Raw genomic sequence first — 24459 nt, forward strand, 5'->3', positions numbered from 1 at the left:
GTTAAAGACAGAGAGAAATATCGATGTGAGAGCAACACATCGATTGGTTGCCACCTGCACAAACCCCAACCAGGGCCCAGGTAAGGGAGGAACCTGCAACCAAGGTACATGCCCTTGACCGGAATCAAACCCGGGACCCTTCGGTCTGCAGGCCAATGCTCTATCCACTGAGCCAAACTGGCTAGGGCAAGTTTCACATAATTTTCACGTGTCAGAAAATATTAGCCTTATTTTTATTTCACCATTAAAAACTGCAAAAACCATTCTTAGCTCATGGGCTATATTAAAACAGGCAATGAATCATTTAGACTACTAAGCACTGAAACTATGGCTAACTCTGAGAAAAACAGCTAGGCAGGTTGAACTGAATGAAGACATATATCGGCATCACTCACCAGAGGAATATCTACTCCCCAGAGCTCACCACCCAATTTACAGTTAATCTGCAGTAAAATTTTCTGGGCCACACTCCGAAGCTTGGTGGGCTGACCAATGGTTCGGACATTGATGACCTATAAAGGGTCCAAAAAAATATGAGGAAAGAGAACACTATCAACATCTCAGAAAATTTAAATAATTCAAAGTATATACTACATTTGTTTAAAAAACCTTCGGTTAGCAGTTAAAACACTTTGTATTAATAGTTCTAATTCTAGAGTTTCTTGGCAGGCGAAAATCTCATGGAGAGTAAAATTTTTTTTCCCAGTCTCCATTGGAGAACAGCTTTTCCCTCTTTTTAAAAAAATCCTCACTCAAGGATATGTTTTACTGATTTTAGAGAGGGGTGGGAGGAAGAGGTGGAGGAGGGAGGGAGGGAGGGAGGGAGGGAGGGAGGGAGGGAGGGAGGGAAAGAAACATTGATATATGAGAGAAATACTGATTGTTTGCCTCCAATATGTGCCCCCACTGGGGATGGAACCCACAACCTAGGTATGTGCCCTGACTGGGAAATGAACTGACAACCTTTCAGTGCATGGAACAATGCTTCAACCCATTAAAGCACACTGGCCAAGGCAGCTTTCCCCTCTTTGAGTGAAGCCTATACTCTCAGAACCCAATCATGTGAAACCACCTAGAGACTCACCCTGAAACAAGCAAAGTACTCATTTGGGAATATAAAGGCAACGTTTATGAAGAGCATCTGCTATTCTCTAGGTTACTCTAATGAGGGGCAGGCTTTGTAGGAGGACGTTCACATGCTACATTCTAATAGACTTAAGTATTTTTGTACACATGTATGGATCCCTTTTTTCCAAGCCTCCAGGGAAGCTTGTTTCCATCTCTGCCTCCTGCCCAGCTCCCACTCACCTGCGAAGGCACTGGAGCTTGCACACAGCACAGCTTTTTAATGGCCCCATAGAGATCGTCACGTGTGCCCATGATGATGCACACAACCATCTGTATCTTCCCCTTGAGGAGACAAAGTATATGTAAGTTTGGCTTGGGAACTCTGACAGGGCTCTAGTCAGAGGCAGTTTGAGAGTCTGCAAAGCCAAGGCACCTTTAAGGTAGAGAGAGGACTGAAACAAAGATGGTGGACATTTGACCACAGAAATGGGTCCTTGAACCCGAGTGTTGGGTCCAGAGGTTCTTTGCATAAACATGTAATATGTTACCAAAAATTATCAAGAGCCGGTTACCTTTTATTTATTAGGAGACTTAAGATGCCTAGAAAAGGACCAGACTTGAATATATGCGCAAGGGTTACTTATTATTTGCTCTTTTCAAGTCTCTGTAATATTTTTACCTCTCTCTTTAGTAAAAAGCACCTTATTAAATTTATACCACAGAACTTTAACTGAGGACACATGGAATACAATACCACAAAAAACAATTCAGGGCCAAATGCAGATGGAAATGAAACTACTGCCAAACCCCTAAGTAGCTCTCTCTCTCTCTCATTCTCTCTGGTTAGGAGAGAGAATGATTTTGCCAGCAGCACATCTCATATCAGCATGCTCTATCCCTTACTGCTTTGGAGATCCAGTATTAAAAACAGAGGATCTTTCGCCCAGATGGCGTGGCTCAGTGGTTGACCATGGACCTATGAACCAGAAGGTCTTGGTTTGATTCCCAGTCAGGGCATATGCCCATATTGTGGGCTTGATCCTCAGTATGGGGCGTGCAGGAGACAGCCATCATTGATGTTTCTATCTTTCTCCCCTCTCCCTTTCTCTCTCAAATCAATACAAATATATTTTTAAAAACCCAGAGGATCTTTTAAAGTGTGAATAAAGAAAAGTAGCACTCCAGTGAAATAAAGTTGACAATCCTTTATAGCAAAAATGGCTATAAATGGCGAATCAATAGTATTCTATTCCAAATCAAGATTCATGTTAGATTAAGACTTCTCAGAGAACATTCCAGCAATCACATCAAAGAACTTCCAAAGTCATATAGAACAAAGACTGCACATAGGGAGATTATGGGCTGAATCTAGCCAATTGATGTGGTTTTTCAGTCCTTATAATGATTTGTAAGTTTTTAAATTTTAACATTTAAACATAGGGAGATGCACATATATGCAACTCTAGGTTTTTGGCTTCTATTGAAAACAAATTAAAAATCAATTTGACAATGCTGGGCATTTTTTTTATCTGCAGTTATGGGGTTTACTCTTTTTGGTTCATTACAGTCCCCTCCTGGCCCACTCCACTCATCTGTGTAACTCATCTGGCTCCAGTAGACATCTGAATTTGTGACCTCTAACAAAGAGCATAATAAAACAGACTACCATAGAGATTACAGAGAGACAGATAAAACCAGTATGAGTTAAATCTAGTAAACACTGTGAATGAAACTCATATCCATGCTGCATGAAAGCTGTTGGCAATACACACTCAGGAAGAGAACACGAGAAGTTGTGAAATGAGGGAGTTGATGTACTAAACTGGGTTTTTTTGTTTTTTAAATGTATTTTATTGATTTTTTACAGAGAGGAAGGGAGAGGGAGAGAGTTAGAAACATCAATGAGAAAGAAACATCAATCAGCTGCCTCCTGCACACCCTCCACCAGGGATGTGCCCACAACCAAGGTACATGCCGCCCTTGACCGGAATCGAAGCTGGGACCCTTGAGTCTGCAGGCTGACGCTCCAACCACTGAGCCAAACCAGCTAGGGCTGTTTTTATTTTGTTTTTAAAGCAGGGCAGACTTTATCAACGACCAGACCTGGGGGGAGGGAGGCCACAGCAGAGTACATAGGCATGGACAGTCAGGAGGAAATTAATGTAATTCTAGTATTAATCCCACAAGAACCGATCTTCAAGGACTAATTACTTATAAAATCTTTCCTCTGCTTTTGTTTCCTCCTTAATATTCTTCCTGTTTTATGTACATACAGATAAGAACTGCAGGTCTTAACTACTGAGATGTGAGGACTATGACCTGTTCAGCTCCAGTGATCCTGATCCACTATCAGCATGGAGCTGATGGGCCATCTGCCAAGTTCATCACTAGAGCAATTTGAATCTAGAGCCAGACCAGACTGGAACAGCTCAGTATTGAATCGTGCAAGATGGCACCTGGCCCAAGAAGTTGCTTTCTGAGCACGACATGTTCTATATAGATAATGAACTAAAGTTAAGTCAGCTATTCTGAGTCAATTATGTGATGAACAGAACACTAGAGTGAGTGAGAGTGCCAACATAAAATGAGGAAAGCAAAATTAACTGAAGGACATAAAGGCTATTTCTCTTCTTTCCTTCTTTTATTTATTGATTTTTTTTCTCTTTTTAGAGAGAAAGGAAGGGAGAGGGAGAGAAACATAGGTGTGAAAGCAAAACATGGATCAGCTGCCTCCTGCATGCCCCCTACCGGGGATCAAACCCGCAATCGAACCAGCAACCTTTTGGTGCACAGGACAACATCCAATCAACTGAGCCACACCAGTCAGGGCAAGGCTATTTTCTTAGTTCAGTATTTCATGTGCAGATAAATAAGACACAGGTTTCTGAACAGCATCAACAGCTAATTGATAAGCAAGGTTATTTAAAATCAAGTATTCAAAGTGTTTTAGAACATGCATCCTATAAATCTACTCAAATTAAATTAATTTATTACCTCAGCTCGCAACATGGATTGAATGGTTCTGACATAGGTCTCTATTCGATCATCCTTTAGTTCAACCCAGGCCGGAGGGCTCATGCGCATGCCAATGGGGCCAGCTACCTTCTCTAACATGTTGACCAGTTCTTGGGCCTGGTCCATTGCTCTCTTTGGGTAAAAGAGTGCCCAGAAGTGCATGGGGACCTAGGAACAACCACAAGCTACTTTTAGTACTTCCCGTAACTTGAACACTCCAGACTCATATCTCGGAAATATTATTAGAAAATAAATTGCTTTTTACTCTCTCAGCTTGAGTCCTGCCTTATCTACTCCCTATTACTAACACAGATGTGTGTGATAAGTAAATTGGGGCATAGAATACTATGCTATACAACAACGAGAATAGTAGCTCTACAACCAGACCTAATAATATGGGTAATACTAATACAAGGTTGAAGAAATAACGCTGGACATACAAGAATGTTTACTGTATGATTTAAAACAGCTGAAACAAATCTATGTTGTGAGAAGCCAGGGTAGTGGCTATTCTTGGAGTGTGTAAGGTGAGAGGTAGATAGTAACTAGGAGCATGGATGGGTGCTTCGGGACACTGGTAAAGTTGTGTTTCTTAACCCTTGGTGTGGATCATTCAGGTCTATTTTATTTGTGAAAATTCATCATCCATACACTTGAAAGTGTAGTTTTTTCTTTAAATATATTTCAATGAAAAGTTTTAGAAACAGATATGTGTACTTTTTGTGTGGCTATAAAGACCAGGTTAGCTGAAACATTTCAAAATAATTATATACCATTTTATTCTTTGGTTTTCTTGGTAGGAAACTTTTAATTTTGCTTGTTTCACCAATAAAAACACCTTCTAGGAACCCCCAGGGAAAAAGAGGGGGGCAGGAAGAAAGGAAGAGTAAGTGGTAGGCTGGCACTATATGCAATTTATGTTCTTTTCCTAAGTCCATGATCAAACAAAGGGCTTACCTCTAACAACTCATCTAACAAATAGCTTACTCTCTTTGAAGGACCCTGTTTAGTAGATAATTAAGGATGGGAATTCAGTTGAAACTTTCTCTCAAAAAGAGAACACTAAACCATTCCTCCTTCCTAATTTCCACCATTTTAGGAATACTGGTCTTCTCTTTACCACCTTGAAAATCACTTACAGTCAAGATGGAAAGGTCTCTGGTTATTTCCTTAATCCAGTTTACTTCCTGAGATGTGATAAATGAAGTATTTCTTAAGTTAATTCTTTCCATTGGCAGAACACGTCCTTCAATCTAAACAGAAAAGAAAGTATCTATGACATGAGCCATCTGCAAACACTATTTAGGAAAACATTAACATTATTCTCTCTGGGGTCTGGTCAGCTCCACAACATAGACTTGCCCGTTACAACTTCTGGAAATGGCAGAAAAATGAAGCTGCTAGCAGTGAGAGTTCGTGTCAATAAAAACCCTGGACATATGCAGGTAAAATTTTTACAGGCACTGCTCTTTAGTTATTGAAGCTTCCAACATGGTCTCCTAATAAAGGGATTAGAAAACATTATCTTTTTAGAAGCAGAGAATGCATGTAAAACAACTGTAATTTTAAAGTGAACAGGAGCATTATCTTTAAATATATTTTAAGGGGAAAACTGAAAGTAGAAAATTAAAGGTAAAGCCCAGCCAGCATGGCTCAGTGGTTGAGTGACCTATGAACCAGAAGGTCACTTGTTCGATTTCCAGTCAGGGCACATGCCCAGATTGCAGGCTTAATCCCTAGTGTGGGCATGCATGAGGCAGCTGATCAATGATTCTCCCTCATCATTCATGTTTCTATCTCTCTCCCTCTCTCCCTTCCTCTCTGAAATTAATAAAAATATATTTAAAAAAAGAAAACTAAAGGTAAAGTTCCTTAATAATGCTGAACATGAACTACTATTCTACTTTATACAAAGAGAAAGCTGAAAGGAAAAGGCATAAACATAATGAAAGAACAAATTAAAGTGAAGAATAACAAATCAGTTTCCCCTAAATATCCCTAAATAGGAAGATAACTAGGTTGATGATATATCAGTACGATAGACTATTTTACAACCTTTAAAATCACTTTTTAAATACATGTAATATAATCCTGTTTTTGCAAAAAAATAAATTGCAAGATACACCCCATAGAAAATTGAATGAGTCCACACTCAGTAGTGATTATCTCTGGGGAAGTATAATTATGGAGAATTTTTACTTTGTATGACCTTTACTGTTTACTTTTTTTTTTAAGAATGTATTTTATCTATGATCAAATATTATTTAATTTTAACACAATGAATAACAATACTCCTATTAGCAAGAGTGTAAAGAATCAGACTCATCTTATGCTTATGAAAGTAAATGGAAAACTGAAAATGAGATAAAATTTAAGTCAATATTCCTTTGCTATGTAACTGACTAGAAATTAACAGCAAGAACTCCAAAATAAAGATAAGCTAGGAAGTTATCACTTAGTCTCACAAAGTTCTGAAATCCTTGTTTTCCTACCCCATCACATCTTCTGGGTTACCTTATGTACATCATCCTGCAGATAGAGTCCCCAACGTGTTAGTTCATTACTGGCTGTCTCATTCTTTGAAATTCTCTGTATCAAGCATTTCAAAGCTTTATGGTGCTGTTTGGGGCTCAGGTTGATCTGCTGGGTCAAATCCTAAATAAAATTAAAATGGATATAATTAGTTGTATTACTTTCTTCAATATGAGATTAAATAAATCCCAATGAATCATAAATGTTTCCATAAGAAACCTCTTTCACATTGAAATCTATAGAAATTTTCAAATATCTTTAAGGACTTCAATAAATACTCTCAGGAATGTCAATAAAGTGTAAGATTAAATTTTTAAATCATACAAGAATTTTAAATGTTATCGTTTCTCCCTCACAGCATCTAAGTCTTATCTCTTTTTCAAAGCTATGTTCTGAATTTAAGATTCCTAAAAGATTCTATGAAACCGGAGCAAAGGGGGCTTGATTTTACCTATTTAACATTTGGGGGAAAATGCCCTGTGCCAGGCACGCAGCTAAACATAACAAAATAAAAGACCAGCCCTTTAATGTCAACATGTTTGTTTGTTTTTGTCAAGAGGTTAGTTCAGGGTAGTTGCTTTCTAAATATTTATTGTTGAATGAATATCTAACAAGTGTGTATGAAGATTCTGAATCATGTAAGTGAGTTATTTCTTTATTCTTCTGGGACTAATAAATTATACAGCTGTTGTTCCCTGGGAGGCAGTCAGGGTCAGTAAGTCTATGGAACTATATAGATAGCTTTGTGATTATAAAGTCATTAGGCAACTGGGAGTTGTAAGGAAGGAACCTTGACCCACATATTAAAAGCACAAGTATCAGAAGGTAAACAAAAAAGAAAACTCCTACGTGAATTTAAGCATCACTTCAGATGCTTTATGATGTTACTAAAAATAATATGTGGCATCTGAGAAAAACAAGGTCCCAGGATAAGATAGACATGGATTGGCAAAGGGAGGCAGCAGAGTATCTCAAGTGTGGAAAGCTCCAGGAGTCACAGACAGTGTGTGGAGGTGAAGCACTAAAGAGCCTGGACTCATCTTTGCTCCTATTTCCTACAGAAACTGAGCCTTAAACTTCCAGGATACTCCCAGGCCCCACAAGATAAACTTCTGTCCTCTCACCTCATCCTCTGACTCGCTTTTTCCTACATTAACTCCTCCATCCCTTCAAATAAACTGAAGGTTTATAGAAATGTTTTTAAAAATGTAGAGCTCCCAAAGAATCTCATTTATGATCAAATGACCAGTTTGCAGTCATCTGTCTGCTTGGTAAGAGTGAATTATGTTTCCTTTTACCTTATGTTCCAGTCACTCTACTGTTCTGATAACCTTCAAAAGGAAGCTCTGATTGGATTTTCCAGTGTGTGAGAAGGGAGATGGATGGATCATGTTTTACAGAGAGGAAAACTGAAGCTTGGAAGAATGAACCTGCCCAGGTAAAGATGCAAGCCTAGCACAATTCTAGCTCAATCTTCTCTTGAAAAGGTCTCCCACTCAAAGCAGGCATTTCTCACCTTCATGGCCCTGAAGTCCTTCTTCATCCTCTCAGGGATTCCAGTCATGAAGGAAAGCTCAGGCAGCAGCAGGATTTCACCTTTCAGCAGCTTTAAATAGATAATGGAGAGGGAAAATAAAGCAGGAAAAGAGGATCCTGTTCTCTGGCCTGTACTGGACATGCTATCCCCAGTGCTGGCCCTGCAGGGCTATCACTGGCAAACTAAAGAATATAAAACCCCAAAGGGCAGTGAAACACTGTAAGTACTTTACCCTTTTACCTTCAGTCACAATACTCATAGCTGTTGTATTAGGTAAAAGGAAAAATATTGAGCGTCAAAAGGAGAGCAAGAACTAGAAAAAAAATTTTCCAACCCTCTTGAGCCTCCAGACAAGCCAAGACAACACATTCTATCAAGCTGGTGCCTCCACCTTATCTTAGCCTGTCAATCTTCAGCACTCACACTTAAAACATAAGAGTCAGGTGTCAAGGCACTTTGCTCTGGCCCCAGCCCTCTTTAAATGTCTAAAACTTCGCTAATAAATCCAGTGTTTTAATCTTCTTTTGCAACAAATTCTGCTCATTGCTTAATCTAATTAGCTCATATGAATATTTAGCGTCTCATGTAAATCTCAAAAGCAAATCCTATGGAGGTGGCACTTATGGCTAGCAGACAGACAAAACTCTGCAACAGCTTTCCCCAAGCACACTGTAACCATTGCTCCTTGGCTCCTAGGGCTGTGAAGAAGGCCAAGAGCGGCCAATGGGCACCCCCCACTCACCATCCCTTGGTTATTCTGTCTCTCACTGGGCCTGTGGATCAACAGTGGCTGGTCCTCCTCCTTAATTGTAATCCCATAGTTTTTGCTACAGTAGGACAAAAGCAGGAAAAAAAATTCAGAAGCAGTATCACTACTCGTATAGCAACATAATCTGAGTCTCTTAAAACCAGGACCGAGGTACAAATTTGCCTAATACCCTTGTCAAGGGCCCACTGGAAACTCATCATAGTGTATTTATATAACTGGAAAATATGGGTTCAAATTATTGTTGCAATTAAACAGAGGAGAAACAGGCTAATGGTCACGGAAAGACTATTTATTTATTTTTTAAATTCTTTATTGATTAAGGTGTTACATATGTGCCTTTATTCCCCCATTACCCCCTTTATCCCCCCTGGAAAGAATGTTTAAAACTGCATCAGGTTAAAGGGCTTAGGCAACTAGAAAGGCAAAATGATAGTCGAATGATTAATGATTTGCATTTAATCTTTCCAACCAGACTTCTAACCAAACCAGCAAAGGAAATACAATCCAAACCCATGAGATTAATTTATGAAATAACTTCCAAAAATACTAAAAGGAATGAAACTGTAAGGGTAGCATATTCAGGTCCAATCCCACAAAGGAATTAATTCATTGTGTTTGTTTTTTTTTTAAATATATTTTATTGATTTTTTACAGAGAGGAAGGGAGAGGGATAGAGAGCTAGAAACATCGATGAGAGAGAAACATCGACCAGCTGCCTCCTGCACACCCCCTACCGGGGATGTGCCCGCAACCAATGTACATGCCCTTGACCGGAATAGAACCTGGGACCTTTCAGTCCGCAGACTGACGCTCTATCCACCGAGCCAAACCAGTTTCGGCTGTTAATTCATTCTTATGTGCATTACCAATGTAATTATTTTAAAAGTGTCCCATTGTATGCCACTATGGAACTCAATATCCTGCTACAGAATGGCAGACTATGTCCCCGCCCAACCACGCCCAGTCTATTCTCTCTACCTGTAGTATTCCAAGAACGTGATCTCCTTCCCATCAGACATTGTGAAGCTATCTTTTGGAGTCTTATTCCAATCAACATCATCAATCCGATAGGTACGGTTGTTGTATCGGGTTATGACAATATTGCCAACCAGAAGCTTAGTGCACTCATCCTGGAAGTTTTCTTTGTTCTGCTGATACATAGCATGCCTTTGGAAAGAGACAAAAGACGTTTGGATCATTTTGTATATACACAGAGCAATATGAAAGGGATTGGTGATACAAATAAGTACTTTAGAGGTACACTCACAGCTGTATAGCACCAAAAGGTTCCAGTTGTCTCTTTTAAGAGACAGGAACTCACCTCTTCTCTTTTTAACATTACAAAAACAAACAAACAAATAAAAACAATCAACAAAAAATAGTGAAAGGATAAAAATCAACTGAAAAACAGCAACTACAAATGAATAAAATTCACTGTATTCTTAAAACCAGTGGTGACAGGGCTGCAGCCCCGCTATGGGAATTTGAGCCTGGGAACACACGTAGACACTGGGAATCTGTTCCCTGCAATGCAATCAGGTGACCAAACCCATGCCCACACAGGGCGGCAGTGCCGCCTGACTTTGATTCTTGGCAAGCACACACGGAAGTCTATTTTCCGCAGCACAGGAGTGGACCTTCTGCCGAAGCAGTGCGACTGTGCAACTCAGTTCCCCAAGCAGACCGGGGACCCTGATTCTCCACACGAGAGGCAGCATTGAGCACCAGTGACTTGTCTCTGTTTCTCACCAGACGCGCCTGGGATCCCCGATTCCCAGTGCATTCACACTAAGAGTCAGTGACTCCAATTCATGGCGCATGCACACATAGGGACCCTGATTCTCGGCGCAAGGCTGCACCAAGCAACAGAGACTCTGATACTCGATTATCGGTGCGGGCACAGGATTCTGACTCCTAGCACGCGCTAGGGGACTCTGATTTTTGACACACGCCAGCGGGGTCTCTTTTTCAGTACGGTGCAGGCAGGGCCCCTAATTCTAGGTGCGTGCACGAGGCCACATTGAGTGCCGGTGACTCTAATCCTGGGCCAGCGTGGCTCCCACCAACCCATGGCAGCCACATGTCATGGTGTCGGAGCTCTTCAGTGACACTCAGGTGGTGCGAAGCTCCCAATGCACACGGCCCAGACCCACGCAACTCGATGTTTGAACCTTCTGGTGATAGTTAGAAACAATCCCCAGAGGAAAGGAAATGAGGAATCTCCAAGAAAGGAAATAAGTGAAACGAAAGCATGCAACATGACAGAAAAGAATTCAGAGTAATGGTCGTACAGTTCATACACTGGATGGATGAGAAAACCAACAACCTATGCAAAACTCAGGAAGAAATAAAAAATGATATAGCTACAATAAAAAAAACTATGGAAGGTTTCAACAGAAGACTAGAAGAAGCAGAGGACAGAATTAGTGAGTTAGAAAATAAGGTAGAGAAACAAGCCCAATCTGAACAGCAACTGGAGAAAAAAATTAAAAAGCAGGAGGAGAGCCTAAGGGAGCTTTGGGACAACACAAAACTAAGTAACATACGTATAATAGGGCTGCCAGAAGGACAAGAAGAGCAGCAAGGATTAGAAAATCTATTTGAAGAAATAATGACAGAAAACTTCCCTGATATGGGGAAGAAAAAAGTTACACAAGTACAGAGTCCCAAGCAAGATGAATCTCAAAAGACCCACACCAACACACATCATAATTACAATGGCAAATGTTAAAGACAAAGAGAGAATCTTAAAAGCTGCAAGAGAGATACGGAGTGTTACCTACAAAGGATCCCCCATCAGATTATCAAATGATTTCTCAACAGAAACATCAAGCTAGAAAGGAATGGAAAGAGGTATACAAAGTGATACAAAGCAAAGGACTGAATCCAAGAATACTCTATCCAGCAAGACTATCAATCAAAATTGAAGGGGAAATCAGAAGCTTTGCAGACAAAAAAAGGCAAAAGGAGTTTATCACTACCATGCCAGAAATGCAAGAAATGCTAAACGGAATGCTGTAAAAAGAAGAAATAGAAAGGAAGGAAGGAACACAGGAATAAAGTACAGAAATGGCTACAAACAAGTACCTATCAATAACATTAAATGTAAATGGATTAAATGCTCCAATCAAAAGACATCGAGTGAGTGAATGGATAAGAAAACATGACCCATATATATGCTATCTACAGGAGACCAACCTCAGAACAAGGGACTCACACAGACTGAAAATGAAGGGATAGAAAAATATCTATCAGGCAAACGAAAATTTAAAAAAAGCTGGGGTAGCAATACTTATATCTGACAAAATAGACCTCAAAGTGAAGACCATAACAAGAGACAAGAAAGGCCACTTCATAATTCTAAAGGGATCTATACAACAAGAGGATATAACTCTGGTAAACATTTATGCACCCAAAGCAGGAGCACCCAAATACATAAAAAAACTGGAAGATATCGGGGGAGAGATTGACAGCAACACAATCATAGTAGGAGACTTTAATACCCCCATTAACATCACTGGATAATCTTCTAGACAAAAAAATTAGCAAAGAAACATCAATCCTAAACGACTCACTAGATCAGATAGACTTAATTGACATCTTTAGAACATTCCACCCCAAAACTACAGAATATACATTCTTCTCAAGCAGACATGGGACATTTTCAAAGATAGACCACATATTGGGACACTGGCAAAGTCTCTCCAAATTCAAGAGGACTGAAATCATATCAAGCATCTTCTCAGATCACAATGGCATAAAATTAGAAATCAAGTACAATAAAAACAATCACAAAAATTCAAACACTTAGAGGCTGAATAGCACACTATTAAACAATGAGTGAGTTACCAAAGAGATCAAAGAAGAAATAAAACACATCCTGGAAACAAATGACAATGAAAACACAACAATCCAAAATCTTTGGAACACAGTGAAAGCAGTCCTGAGAGGGAAGTTCATAGCATTACAGGCCTACCTCAAAAGAAAAAACAAGAAAAACTGGTAATAAACCATCTAACTCTGCAACTTGAAGAATTAGAAAGAGAGCAACAAGAAAAGCCCAGTGTGATCAGAAGGAAGGCAATAATAAAGATCAGAGCGGAAATAAATGACATAGAGACCAAAAAAACAATACAAAAGATCAATGAAACCAAAAGCTGGTTCTTTGAAAGGATAAACAAGATTGATGAACCTCTAGCCAGGCTCACCAAGAAGCAAAGAGGACCCAAATAAACAAAATCAGAAACAAAAGAGGTAAAATAACAACAGACCCCACAGAAATACGAAGAATAGTAAAAAAATACTATGAGCAATTCTACTCCAACAAACTGGGTCAACCTAGAAGAAATGGACATATTCCTAAAAAAATATGACCTTCCAAAACTCAACCAGGAGGAATAAGAAAATCTGAATAGGCTGATAACTATGGAGGAAATTGAAGCAGTAATCAAAAAACTTCCAACGAACAAAAGCCCTGGACCAGACGGCTTCACAGGGGTGTTTTAACAAACATTCAAATAAGAAATAAAATCTATCTTCCTCAGACTATTCAAAAAAATTCAAGAGGAAGGAGCACTTCCAAGCTCTTTCTACAAAGCCAGCATTACCCTAATCCCAAAACCAAATAAAGACAATACAAAGAAAGAGAATTACAGGCCAATATCCCTCATGAACATAGATGCCAAAATCCTCAACAAAATTCTAGTAAATCGAATCCAGCATTACATTAGAAGGATCATACACCATGACCAAGTGGGATTTATTCTGGGGATGCAAGGATGGTACAACATCTGCAAATCAATAAATGTGATACACCTCATAAACAAACTAAGAAATAAAAACCACATAATCATATCCATTGATGCAGAAAAAGCATTTGATAAAATCCAACACCCTTTCTTGATAAAAACTCTCAGCAAGGTGGGAATAGAAGGATCATACCTCAACTTAATAAAAGCCATATATGACAAACCCACAGCCAACATCATACTCAATGGGCAAAAACTAAAACCATTTCCCCTAAGAACAGGAACAATATAGGGATACCCACTCTCACCACTCCTGTTCAACATAGTGCTGGAAGGACTAGCCATTGCGATCAGACAAGAAGAAGAAATAAAAGGCATCCAAATTGGAAAAGAACAAGTAAAACTGTCCTTACTCGCAGATGACATGATATTGTACATAGAAAACCCCAAAGACTCCATAAAAAACTACTAGACTTAATAAATGAATTCGGCAATGTAGCAGGATACAAAATTAGCACAGAAGTCTATGGCTTTTCTATACACCAATAATGAACTCAGAAAGAGAAATTAAAAAAGCAATCCCATTTACCATTGCAACAACAAAATTAAGATACCCAGGAATAAACTTAACCAAGGAAACAAAAGACCTGTACTCAGAAAATTTCAGGACGCTAAAAAAAGAGATAGAGGAAGACATGAACAAATGGAAGAATACACCATGTTCATGGATTGGTAGAATCAACATCATTTAAATGTTCATACTACCCAAAGCAATCTATAAATTCAATGCAATCCCCATTAAAATACCAACGGCATACTTCAAAGACCTAGAACAAATTCTCCAAAAATTCATCTGGAATAAAAAAAGACCCCGAATAGTTGCAGCAATCTTGAGAAAGAAGAACAATGTTGGAGGGATCACAATACCAGATATCAAGCTATACTACAAAGCCACTGTTCTCAAAACTGCCTGGTACTGGCACAAGAACAGACATATAGACCAGTGGAACAGAACAGAGAACCCAGAAATCGACACAAGCCAGTATGCTCAATTAATATTTTTTAAAAATATATTTTTATTAATTTTAGAGAGGAAGAGAGAGGGAGAGAGATAGAAACATCAATGATGAGAGAATCACTGATCAGCTGCCTCCTGCACGACCCCCACTGGGGATCGAGCCCGCAACCCAGGCATGTGCCCTTGGCTGGAATCGAACCTGGGACCCTTCAGTCCACAGGCCAACGCTCTATCCACTGAGCAAAACCAGCTAGGGAACTCAATTAATATTTGACAAAGGAGGCAAGAGCATACAATGGAGACAAGACAGTCTCTTCAATAAATGGTGTTGGGAAAACTGGACAGATACTTGCAAAAGAATGAAATTAGACCACCAACTTACACCATACACAAAAATAAACTCAAAATGGCCCTGGCTGGTTTGGCTCAGTGGATAGAGCGTCAGCCTGCAGACTGAAGGGTCCCGGGTTCAATTCCGGTCAGGGGCATGTACCTTGGTTGTGGGCACATCCCCAATGGGGGGGTGTGCAGGAGGCAGCTGATCGATGTTTCTGGCTCTCTATCCCTCTCTCTTCCTCTCTGTAAAAAATCAATAAAATATATATATTTTTTTAAATAATAAAAAAAAATAAACTCAAAATGGATAAAGGACTTAAATGTAAGATGTGAAACTATAAAAATCTTAGAAGAAGCCACAGGCAACAAAATAGCAGACATTTGTCGTAGCAATATCTTTACCGATACAGCTCCTAGGGCAACAGAACTAAAGAGAAAATAAATGAGACTACCTTCACATATAAAGAGGTAATATGCAAATTAGGCTGGGACGCTGTAACAGGACGACTGGACAGGAGGAGGGGCCGGGCGCAACCCTGAGCCTGAGAGAACATGCAGGCGTGGTTCCGAGCCTGAGAGAACAACACACAGGGGTGCCTGCTCCGAGCCTCCGCGCCCAGACTGCGGCTTAGGCCCATGGGGAGTGGGCCTAAGCCATCAGTAGGACATCCCCTGAGGGCTCCCAGACTGTGAGAGGAAGCAGGCTGGGCTGAAGGACCCCCCCACCCCCAGTGCACAAAATTTCGTGCACCGGGCCTCTAGTATTAAAATAAAAAGCTTCAGCCCTAGCTGGTTTGGCTCAATGGATAGAGCGTCAGCCTGAGGACTGAAGGGTCCCAGGTTCGATTCCAGCCAAGGGCACACGCCTAGGTTGCGGGCTCAATCCCCAGTGGGGGGCATGTAGGAGGCAGCCAATCAATGATTCTCTCTCATCATTGATATTTCTATCTCTCTCTCCCTTTCCCTTCCTCTCTAAAATCAATAAAATATATTTAAAAAAATAAAAATAAAAAGCTTCTGCACAACAAAAGAAACCATCACCAAAACAACAAGAAAGCCCACTGCATAGGAGAACGTATTTGCCAATGTTATCTCCGATAAGGGTTTAATCTCCAACATTTATAAGGAACTCATACAACTTAACAAAAGGAAGATCAACAATCCAATCAAAAATGGGCAAAGGACCTAAATAGACACTTTTCAAAAGAGGACATTCAGAAAGCCAAGAGACATATGAAAACATGTTCAAAGTCACTAAGCATCCAAGAGATGCAAATAAAAACAACAATGAGGTACCATCTCACACCAGTCAGAATGGCTATCATCAAAAAATGACAAGTGCTGGAGAGGATGCAGAGAAAAAAGAACCTTCCTTTACTGCTGGTGGGAATGCAGACCAGTGCAGACATTGTGGAAAACAGTATGGCAATTCCTCAAAAAATTAAAAATGTAATTGCCATTTGACCCAGTAATACCACTTCTAGGAATATATCCCAAGAAAACAGAAACACCAATCAGAAAAGATATATGCACCCCTATGTTCACAGCAGCGCAATTTACAATAGCTAAGATTTGGAAACAGCCTAAATGCCCATTAGCAGATGAATGGATTAGAAAACTGTGGTACATCTATACAATGGAATACTACACTGCTGTAAAAAAGAAGGAATTCTTACCATTTGCAACAGCATGGATGGATCTGGAGAGCATTATGCTAAGTGAAATAAGCCAGTCAGTGAAAGATAAATACCACATGATCTCACTCATTTATGGATAAGAACATTACAAACTGTTGAACAAAAATAGAGAGAGGCAAAGAAGCATCGAACAGACTGTCAAACTATAGCAGGAAGTTAGAGGAGGGTTGGGGGAGTAAGAGATCAACCGAAGGATTGTATACATGCATATAAGCACAACCAACAGACGCAAGTCACTAGGGGAGGGGGGATGAGGGCAAGTGCTGGGGGGTAAGGGAGGGCAGTGGGGAAAAAAAACAAAAGGAGACATATGTACTACTATTTGTAATACCTTAAACAATAAAATGAAATTAAACAAAGAAACAAAAAAACAGTGGGGAATGTCCAGCCTGCAGACTGTATAAGGCCCAAGAAATGACCAAGGCATCAGGGGTGATTTAATTAAGTGTTTGACCAAATTCAGCAGGCTAACTGTAAAGTTGATAATTTCGTATGGCCCGTGAATGTTATAAATATCCAAAAGCCCTTGGCAAAAAAAATGTTCCCCATCCGTCTGAAAATAAGATACTTTCGACATCAAAGTAATCATTCTTATGTATCATCATTATTAGGGACAATAAAACATTTTTTAAACTATATTTGTCCTTCTAGCTCAGGCCTCCTCAAACTACGGCCCGCGGGCCACATGCGGGTGTTTTTGCCATTCTGTTTTTTTACTTCAAAATAAGATATGTGCAGTGTGCATAGGAATTTGTTCACAGTTTTTTTTAAACTATAGTCCGGCCCTCCAACGGTCTGAGGGACAGTGAACTGGCCCCTGTTTAAAAAGTTTGAGGACCCCTGTTCTAGCTGAAGGAAGAAACTACAGTACCTGGTGAAGATGCTAAAGATGCAGAGATGAAAAGACTCACCATAAACAAATGTACCCTTGCGGTAATCCCTCTAATGGTGCCATAAACAAGGCCATACAGGAAATTTTCAGAAAGCATGTGTGAATATGCCCAGGGAGTCAGGAGAGTTTACAGAGGTAGCTGATACCTGAGGGAGCGATGTGCTAGGCAGAACCACCAGGACAGAGGAGTGAGTGACACACCAGGCAGAGGCAGTGGTACATAGGGACAATCAGGGATCTGGGACAGGGGAGAGTGAGTAGGTGAAAGAGGGACAGAAGATGCTAGGTTTAGGTTAAGACAGGCAGGGTCCAAATATGAATTCCCTTGTAAGTCAAGGAGTAGAGATTGGACTTTTTTCTGTGGGCCGCTGTCACCAGGGTATGTATATTCCTCAGGAACACTAGTCCCTTGAGAGGTCATAAGGTTCCACAATTAAATAAGTTGAGTCCATTCTGCATCTTACAACCCCTTTTTTTGAGATTCACAACATATATTAACAGAACAGGCTGCTAAAGGAGAGAAACGTATTTATTTTCATTTACCTCCAATGAAAAAATCTTTTATTTTCTAGTTCTTATTTTGAAATAATAATAAAATCAAAGGAAGTTGCAAAATTTGTACACAGAACCTCACATATGGAATTGACACTGGTACAACATTGATAGACCTTATTCAGTGTTTGCCGTTTTGTTTTGCATACACTGATTTGTGTGTATAGTCCTATGCAATTTTATCTCCTTTATACGTTTATGTAGCTACTACCACAATCAGTCACATAACTGTTCCTTATCAACATAAAGCAACTATTTCATGTTACCCCATTACAGTCACATTCCTTCCCCTTCTCTGTCCCCTGGCATCCACAAACTATTCTAACTGTTCTCTATCTCTATAGTTTTATCATTTTGAGAATGATATATAATGGAACATCATGCAACCTTTGAGATTGACATTGTTCACTACACATAATGACCATGAGACCCATCCATGGTGTTGTATCAATAGCTTATTTGTTTTTATTGCTAAGCCGTATTCCATTGTATGGAGGTACCAGAGTTTGTTTAACTATCACTTGTTGAAGGATGCTTTAGTTATTTCCATTTTTTGCTATCCTATCTAATAAAGAGGGAATATGCTAATTGACCATCACTCCGTCACAAAGATGGCTGCACCCACAGCTGAGGCCAAGTTCCCATAAAGAGCCTTAACAAGCAATCAGCAGGGACCTGAGGCTATGTCCTCCTCCGCCCCCATGTGGCTTGACAGGGGACCTCAGGCTGTGCCCCTCATCCTGGCGTCAGGCTAGGGGACCTCAGGCCACACACCCCGCCCCAGTGCCAGGCCATGGGACCTGAGGCCACTCCCCCCCCCCAGCAGGGTTTGACAGGGGACCTCAAGGTGCACTTCCTGTCCTGGTGTTGGGCTAGGGGACCTCAGGCTGCTCCCCCCGCCCCAGCGCCAGGCCGGGGGACCTCAGGCTGCACCCCCCCACCTGGTGAGGCTTGACAGGGGACTTCAGGCCACGCTTCCCCACCCAGCACCAGGCCAGGGGACCTGAGACTGCAACCCCCGGCCTGGCTGGGCTTAACAGGGGACCTCAGGCCATGCCCCCCACCCAGCGGGGCTTGACGGGGGACCTCAAGGTGAAACCCCAGTGCTGGGTCGGGGGAACTCAGGCCGCGCCCCCAACCAGCAGGGTTTGATGGGGGACCTGAGGCTGTGCCCCCCTCCCAGTGCTGGGCCGGGGGACCTGAGGCTGCGCCCCCATGCCTAGTGGGGTTTGACGGGGGACCTCAGGCCATGCCCCGCACCCAGCGGGGCTTGACAGGGGATCTCAGGCCGTGTCCCCCACCTGGCATGGCTTGACAGAGGACCTCAAGGTACGCCCCCTGCCCCGTTCTGGGCTGGGGGACCTCAGGCCACGCCCCCAGTCCTGGCGCCGGGCCAGGGGACCTGAGGCTACGCCCCCTGCCCGGCAGGGCTTGACAAGGGTGGGACTAGCTGGGTCTGGATCTAGCCCAACGGGGGTGGGTGCTGGCCGGGTCTGGGTCTCACGCGATTTTGAGGTGCGTGTGGGTGGGCGGGGACTTGACTCTGGGTCCCGTGGTGTGCCCCAGACTCTGACAGGAGGAAGGTTTTCATATAGATTTTACTAATTTTCTTTCATCTCTGACACTTCTATTATAGAGAAAAGGGCAAATAGCAATATTAAATTATTTTCTCTAATTAATCTCCTTTTCATGTGCACGAATTTCATGCCCCGGCTCACTAGTTGCAAATAAAGCTGCTATGAACATTTGTGTACCAGTTTTTGTGTGAATCTAAATTTTCATTTCTCTGGGAAAAATGCCAGAGAGTGTGATTCCATTAAGTACATGCTTCATTTTATAAGAAACTGCCAAAAATATTCTCTGGAGTGGCAGAACCATTTTATACTCCTACTCACAGTATACAAGGAGCACTTTCCCTACCTCCTTACCAACGTTTGATATTTTCACTATTTAGTTACTCTAATAGGTGTGCAGAACTCTCATTTCCCTAATGGCTAATGGTGTTAAACATCTTTTCACGTACTTATTTACCTTCTAAATCATTCTTTGGTAAAAATATCTTTAGCCCATTTTCTTAATAGATTGTTACTTTCTTTCATCTTTGCTATGATTTTGCTGGTGTTACATGTTCATTATAAAATAAAAGTAATATAAAATAAAAACACAATTATAAAACATAGAAATTGAAGATGGTTTGTAATCCATTATTCACAGAGACCTACTTTCCTTCCCTCAGCTTTCCTTAAATTTGTGAATACTAGTAATTGGAAAAAGAAATGTATAATCATATCAGATACACAGTTTTGCTCCTTTTTAAAATATTCTTACCTGAGAAAATGTTTATTGATTTTTTTTTAGAGAGGGAGGAGAGAGAGAGAGAGAGAGAGAGAGAGAGAGAGAGAGAGAGGGAGAGAAACATCAAACATCAATGTGAGAAACATCTATTGGTTGCTTCCAGTAAGCATCCCAACCAGGGATTAAACCCACAACCTAGGTATGTGCCTTTTTTGGGGGTGTATGGGATGACACTCCAGCCAACTGAACCACCAGGCCAGGGTTATTTTGTAACTATTTTTAACTTAACAATATCCTGTGGATAGTCTTTCGTGTTAATACAAATATGTAAGGTTCTTAAAACAACTACTTTCAAACAAGTCATTTTTCATCCCAAAGAACTAAAATTTGCCAGCGTTGGTTTTGAGTTATGAAGACAATCTGGTACTGGAAAAACCTATGAATGTACCAATCTAATAATTATCACAAGAAATTAAAAATGTAAGTGTAATAATGACATTATAGTTATGTTTTTAAATGAAAGTCAACACTCAACCACTGGGCCAGGCAGGCTGGGCAACAAATTAGAATTCCTTAAAACTCAGAAAAATAAAACACAATCCAGTCTTGCTATGGTATATTATCTGAAATGATTAGTTTTCAATCACAAACTATTATATATGCAAAGAAATGGGAAAATGTAATCAATAATCATGGGGGGAAAAAGTCAATAGAAACTTATCCTGAAGGGCTCAGATACTGAACTGCACACACAAAAAATTCAAAGCAGCAATTATACATAAGTTCAAATAATTGAAGGGAAATATGATGACGATGAATCAACATATATGAAATCTTAATAAAGTTATAGAAACTAAAAAAGCAAAACAAGTAGAAATTATAGAATTTGAAAGTACAATAACCAAAATGAAAAACTGGTACGATGAGCCCACCAGCAGATTTGAAAATGGCAAAAATAATCATAGACATAAAGATAATCAATAGAGGGTATCCAATCCACAAGAAAGAGAGAAAAAGACTAAAGACAAAGTCTCAAACTCCTGTGAGACAATATGGAGAGGTTTATTGTTTTAGCTCTTACATTTAGGTTTGTGATCCATTTGAGTTAACTTTTATGGAAGATATGAGATAATGGTATAGGTTCATTTTGTTGTATATGAGTGTCAAATTCTCACAAAACTACTCCTTTCTTAGAGATTTACCTTGATACCTTTGTCATAAATGTGTGAGTTCTTTCTTTCTCATATAATTTTAAGCTATAAATTTCCCTCTGAGCACTGCATTAGCTACAGTCCCTGATGTTTTGGTATACTAGTTTTTGTTTCCTTTCAATTCAAGTTATTTTCCGATTTCCCTTGTGCTTTTTCTTTAGGTTATTTACAGTGTGCTGTTTAATTTCCAAATATTTGGAGATTTCCTGTGTTTCTTTCTGGTTTCTAGTCTTATTCTAATGTGGCTGGAGAACACATTTTGTATTACTGCATTTCTGACCTCCAGGAAAATAATTGCTCTTTTGTGGTTTCCAGTGGTTCATAAGAACATAAAGGGCACAGGGGAAGACAGGTGGCAGAACCCCAAATCTGTAATAGTTGCAAGAGTACAAGGGAGGACAACGACACAGAGCTCTACACCTGACAGTGTGGCCACCCACTCTATGCCCAAGTGCTTGGGCTCTGCAGGAGGACTAAGGACCAGGATGTCAAATACCCCAGGGTTCGTGTGTGTGACATAATGGGACAATGCCTGACATAAGACTTCTTACTATCTTGGAGACGGGTGCTCAAAGCTTTATCTAATTTTATTTTGACAATCTAAGAAATATAATTTGGGGAGGGGGGAGAGAAGATGACATTGACAAAATAATAGCATCGGAATGTAGAATGAGGAGAATTTGAAGTTGCATTAGTAGTAAGTATATATATAATTATGTACTTAGAAAATGGAAATACACTATTTATATCTAAGATAAACAATTGTGCAGAAAACAAAAATAATCATAGTATGTAATACATAGCTCACATATATATATGTATGTATGTACATATACACACACACACACATATACTACAGGCCCGGTGGACGAAATTCGTGCATGGAAGGGGGGGGGTCCCTCAGGCCAGCCTGTACCCTCTCCAATCTGGGACCCCTCGAGGGATGTCCGACTGCCCATTTAAATGGGCAGTTGGTTATCCCTCTCACAATCCAGGACTGCTGGCTCCCAACTGCTTGCCTGCCTGCCTTCCTGATTGCCCCTAACCGCTTCCGCCTGCCAGCCTGATCACCCCCTAACCACTCCACTGCCAGCCTGATTGATGCCTAATTGCTCCCCTGCCAGCCTGTTTGCCCCCAACTTCCCTCCTCTGCCAGCCCGGTCACCCCTAACTGCCCTCCCCTGCAGGGATGATCACCTCCAACTTCCCTCCCTTGCAGGCCGGGTGCCTCCCAACTGCCCTCCCCTGCTGGCCATCTTGTGGTGGCCATCTTGGGTCCACATGGGGGCAGGATCTTTGACCACATGGGGGCAGACATATTGTGTGTTGGAGTGGTGGTCAATCTGCATATTACTCTTTTATTAGATAGAATAGAGGCCTGGTACAGGAGTGGGGGCCAGCTGGTTTGCCCTGAAGGGTGGGGGTTCCCTTGGGGCATGGGGCAGACTGAGCAAGGGGCCTGTGGTGGTTTGCAGGCCAGCCATGCCCCCTGGCAACCCAAGCTGAGGCACTGGTATCTGGAATTTGTTTACCTTCTACAATTGAAACTTTGTAGCCTGGAGCGGAGCCAAGCCTCCTGTATGCTCCACCGGCAGCCATTTCTGTTTGAGTTAATTCACCTTCTATAATTGAAACTTTGTAGCCTTAAGCAGAGGCCTGAGCCCGGCCAGGGTGTGCGGAAAGCTTTGCTTTCTCCGTTACCGCGGGCAACCCTGGCCTGGTCTCTCCAGCTCCGTGGCTGCCGCCATTCTGTTTGAATTTGTTTACCTTCTATAATTGAAACTTTGTAGCTTGAGTGGAGGCTTAGGCCTGTCAAGGGCAGGCAGAAAGCTTGTTTCCCTCTGTTGCCTGGGAAACCTTGCTCTCGGTGGCTGTAGCCATCTTGGTTCGGTTTATTTGCATACTCACCCTGATTGGCTGGTGGGCGTGGCTTGGGCTGGTGGGCGTGGCTTGGGTGTAGCAGAGGTATGGTCAATTTGCATATTTGTCTATTATTAGGTAGAATACACACACACACACACACACACACCCATACAGCTGTTGCACAGTTACAATAAAATATGACTAAAAGTTTTACAAAACTAAAAGTTTTTTAAAAAAGTAAAACCAGCCGGCCAGTGTGGTTCAGTGGTTGAGCATCAACCTATGAAACAGGAGGTCATAGTTGATTCCCAGTCGGGCACATGACTGGGTTGTGGGGTCGATCCCCAGTAGGGGGTGTGCAGGAGGCAGCAGATCAATGATGTTTCTCTCTCATCGCTGTTTCTATCCCTCTCCCTTTCTCTCTCTCTCAAAATCTCTAGAAACATATTAATAAAATGGTGAGAAAAATATTTTAAAAAATAATTCTGAAAACAGAATTCCTTGACAAGTATTAAAACTTAATAAAACTACAATAATTAAAACAGTATCACATTAGTTTTAACCACTGGATCAAAATGAAGTTTTCAGAAATAATCCCAAGTATTTCAGAATATGATAAAGGTAGTGATTTAAATCTAAAGAAAAAATTTTTCAATAAATTGTCTAATAGTACCAAGACAATCATGCTTGTAATATCATACCAGGATAAATTCCAGGTTAACATTGGAAAACATAAAATAAGTAGACCTCTCTAAGAAGAAAAATGAAGGCAGAAAATGTAACGAAAGACGTAGTGATTTTAAAGACATCTATTTTTTAATTTATTTTTGTTAATCCTCACTAGAGGATATTTTTCCCATTGATTTTTAGAGAGAATGGGAGGGAACAGGTAGGAGGAGAGAGAGGGAGGGAAAGAGAAAGAGCGA

General features: G+C 40.8%; 1 protein-coding gene across 2 annotated transcripts in view; it reads right to left on the reverse strand.

Moving 5' to 3' along the window:
- PIWIL2 (piwi like RNA-mediated gene silencing 2) overlaps positions 1–24459 on the reverse strand; it is a 66735-nt gene that overhangs the window by 30255 nt on the left and 12021 nt on the right. For both annotated transcript variants that reach the window (XM_054716803.1, XM_008151492.3), the window contains exons 10-17: positions 9900–10088; positions 8895–8979; positions 8132–8221; positions 6598–6738; positions 5223–5336; positions 4063–4251; positions 1309–1410; positions 396–512 (exon numbers count right to left, since the gene is read on the reverse strand). In XM_054716803.1, the coding sequence (XP_054572778.1) occupies positions 396–512; positions 1309–1410; positions 4063–4251; positions 5223–5336; positions 6598–6738; positions 8132–8221; positions 8895–8979; positions 9900–10088 (1027 nt within the window). The remainder of the gene's footprint in view (positions 1–395; positions 513–1308; positions 1411–4062; positions 4252–5222; positions 5337–6597; positions 6739–8131; positions 8222–8894; positions 8980–9899; positions 10089–24459) is intronic.

Source organism: Eptesicus fuscus, chromosome 6 (genome assembly GCF_027574615.1).
Source record: "Eptesicus fuscus isolate TK198812 chromosome 6, DD_ASM_mEF_20220401, whole genome shotgun sequence".
Classification (NCBI taxonomy): Eukaryota; Metazoa; Chordata; class Mammalia; order Chiroptera; family Vespertilionidae; genus Eptesicus; species Eptesicus fuscus.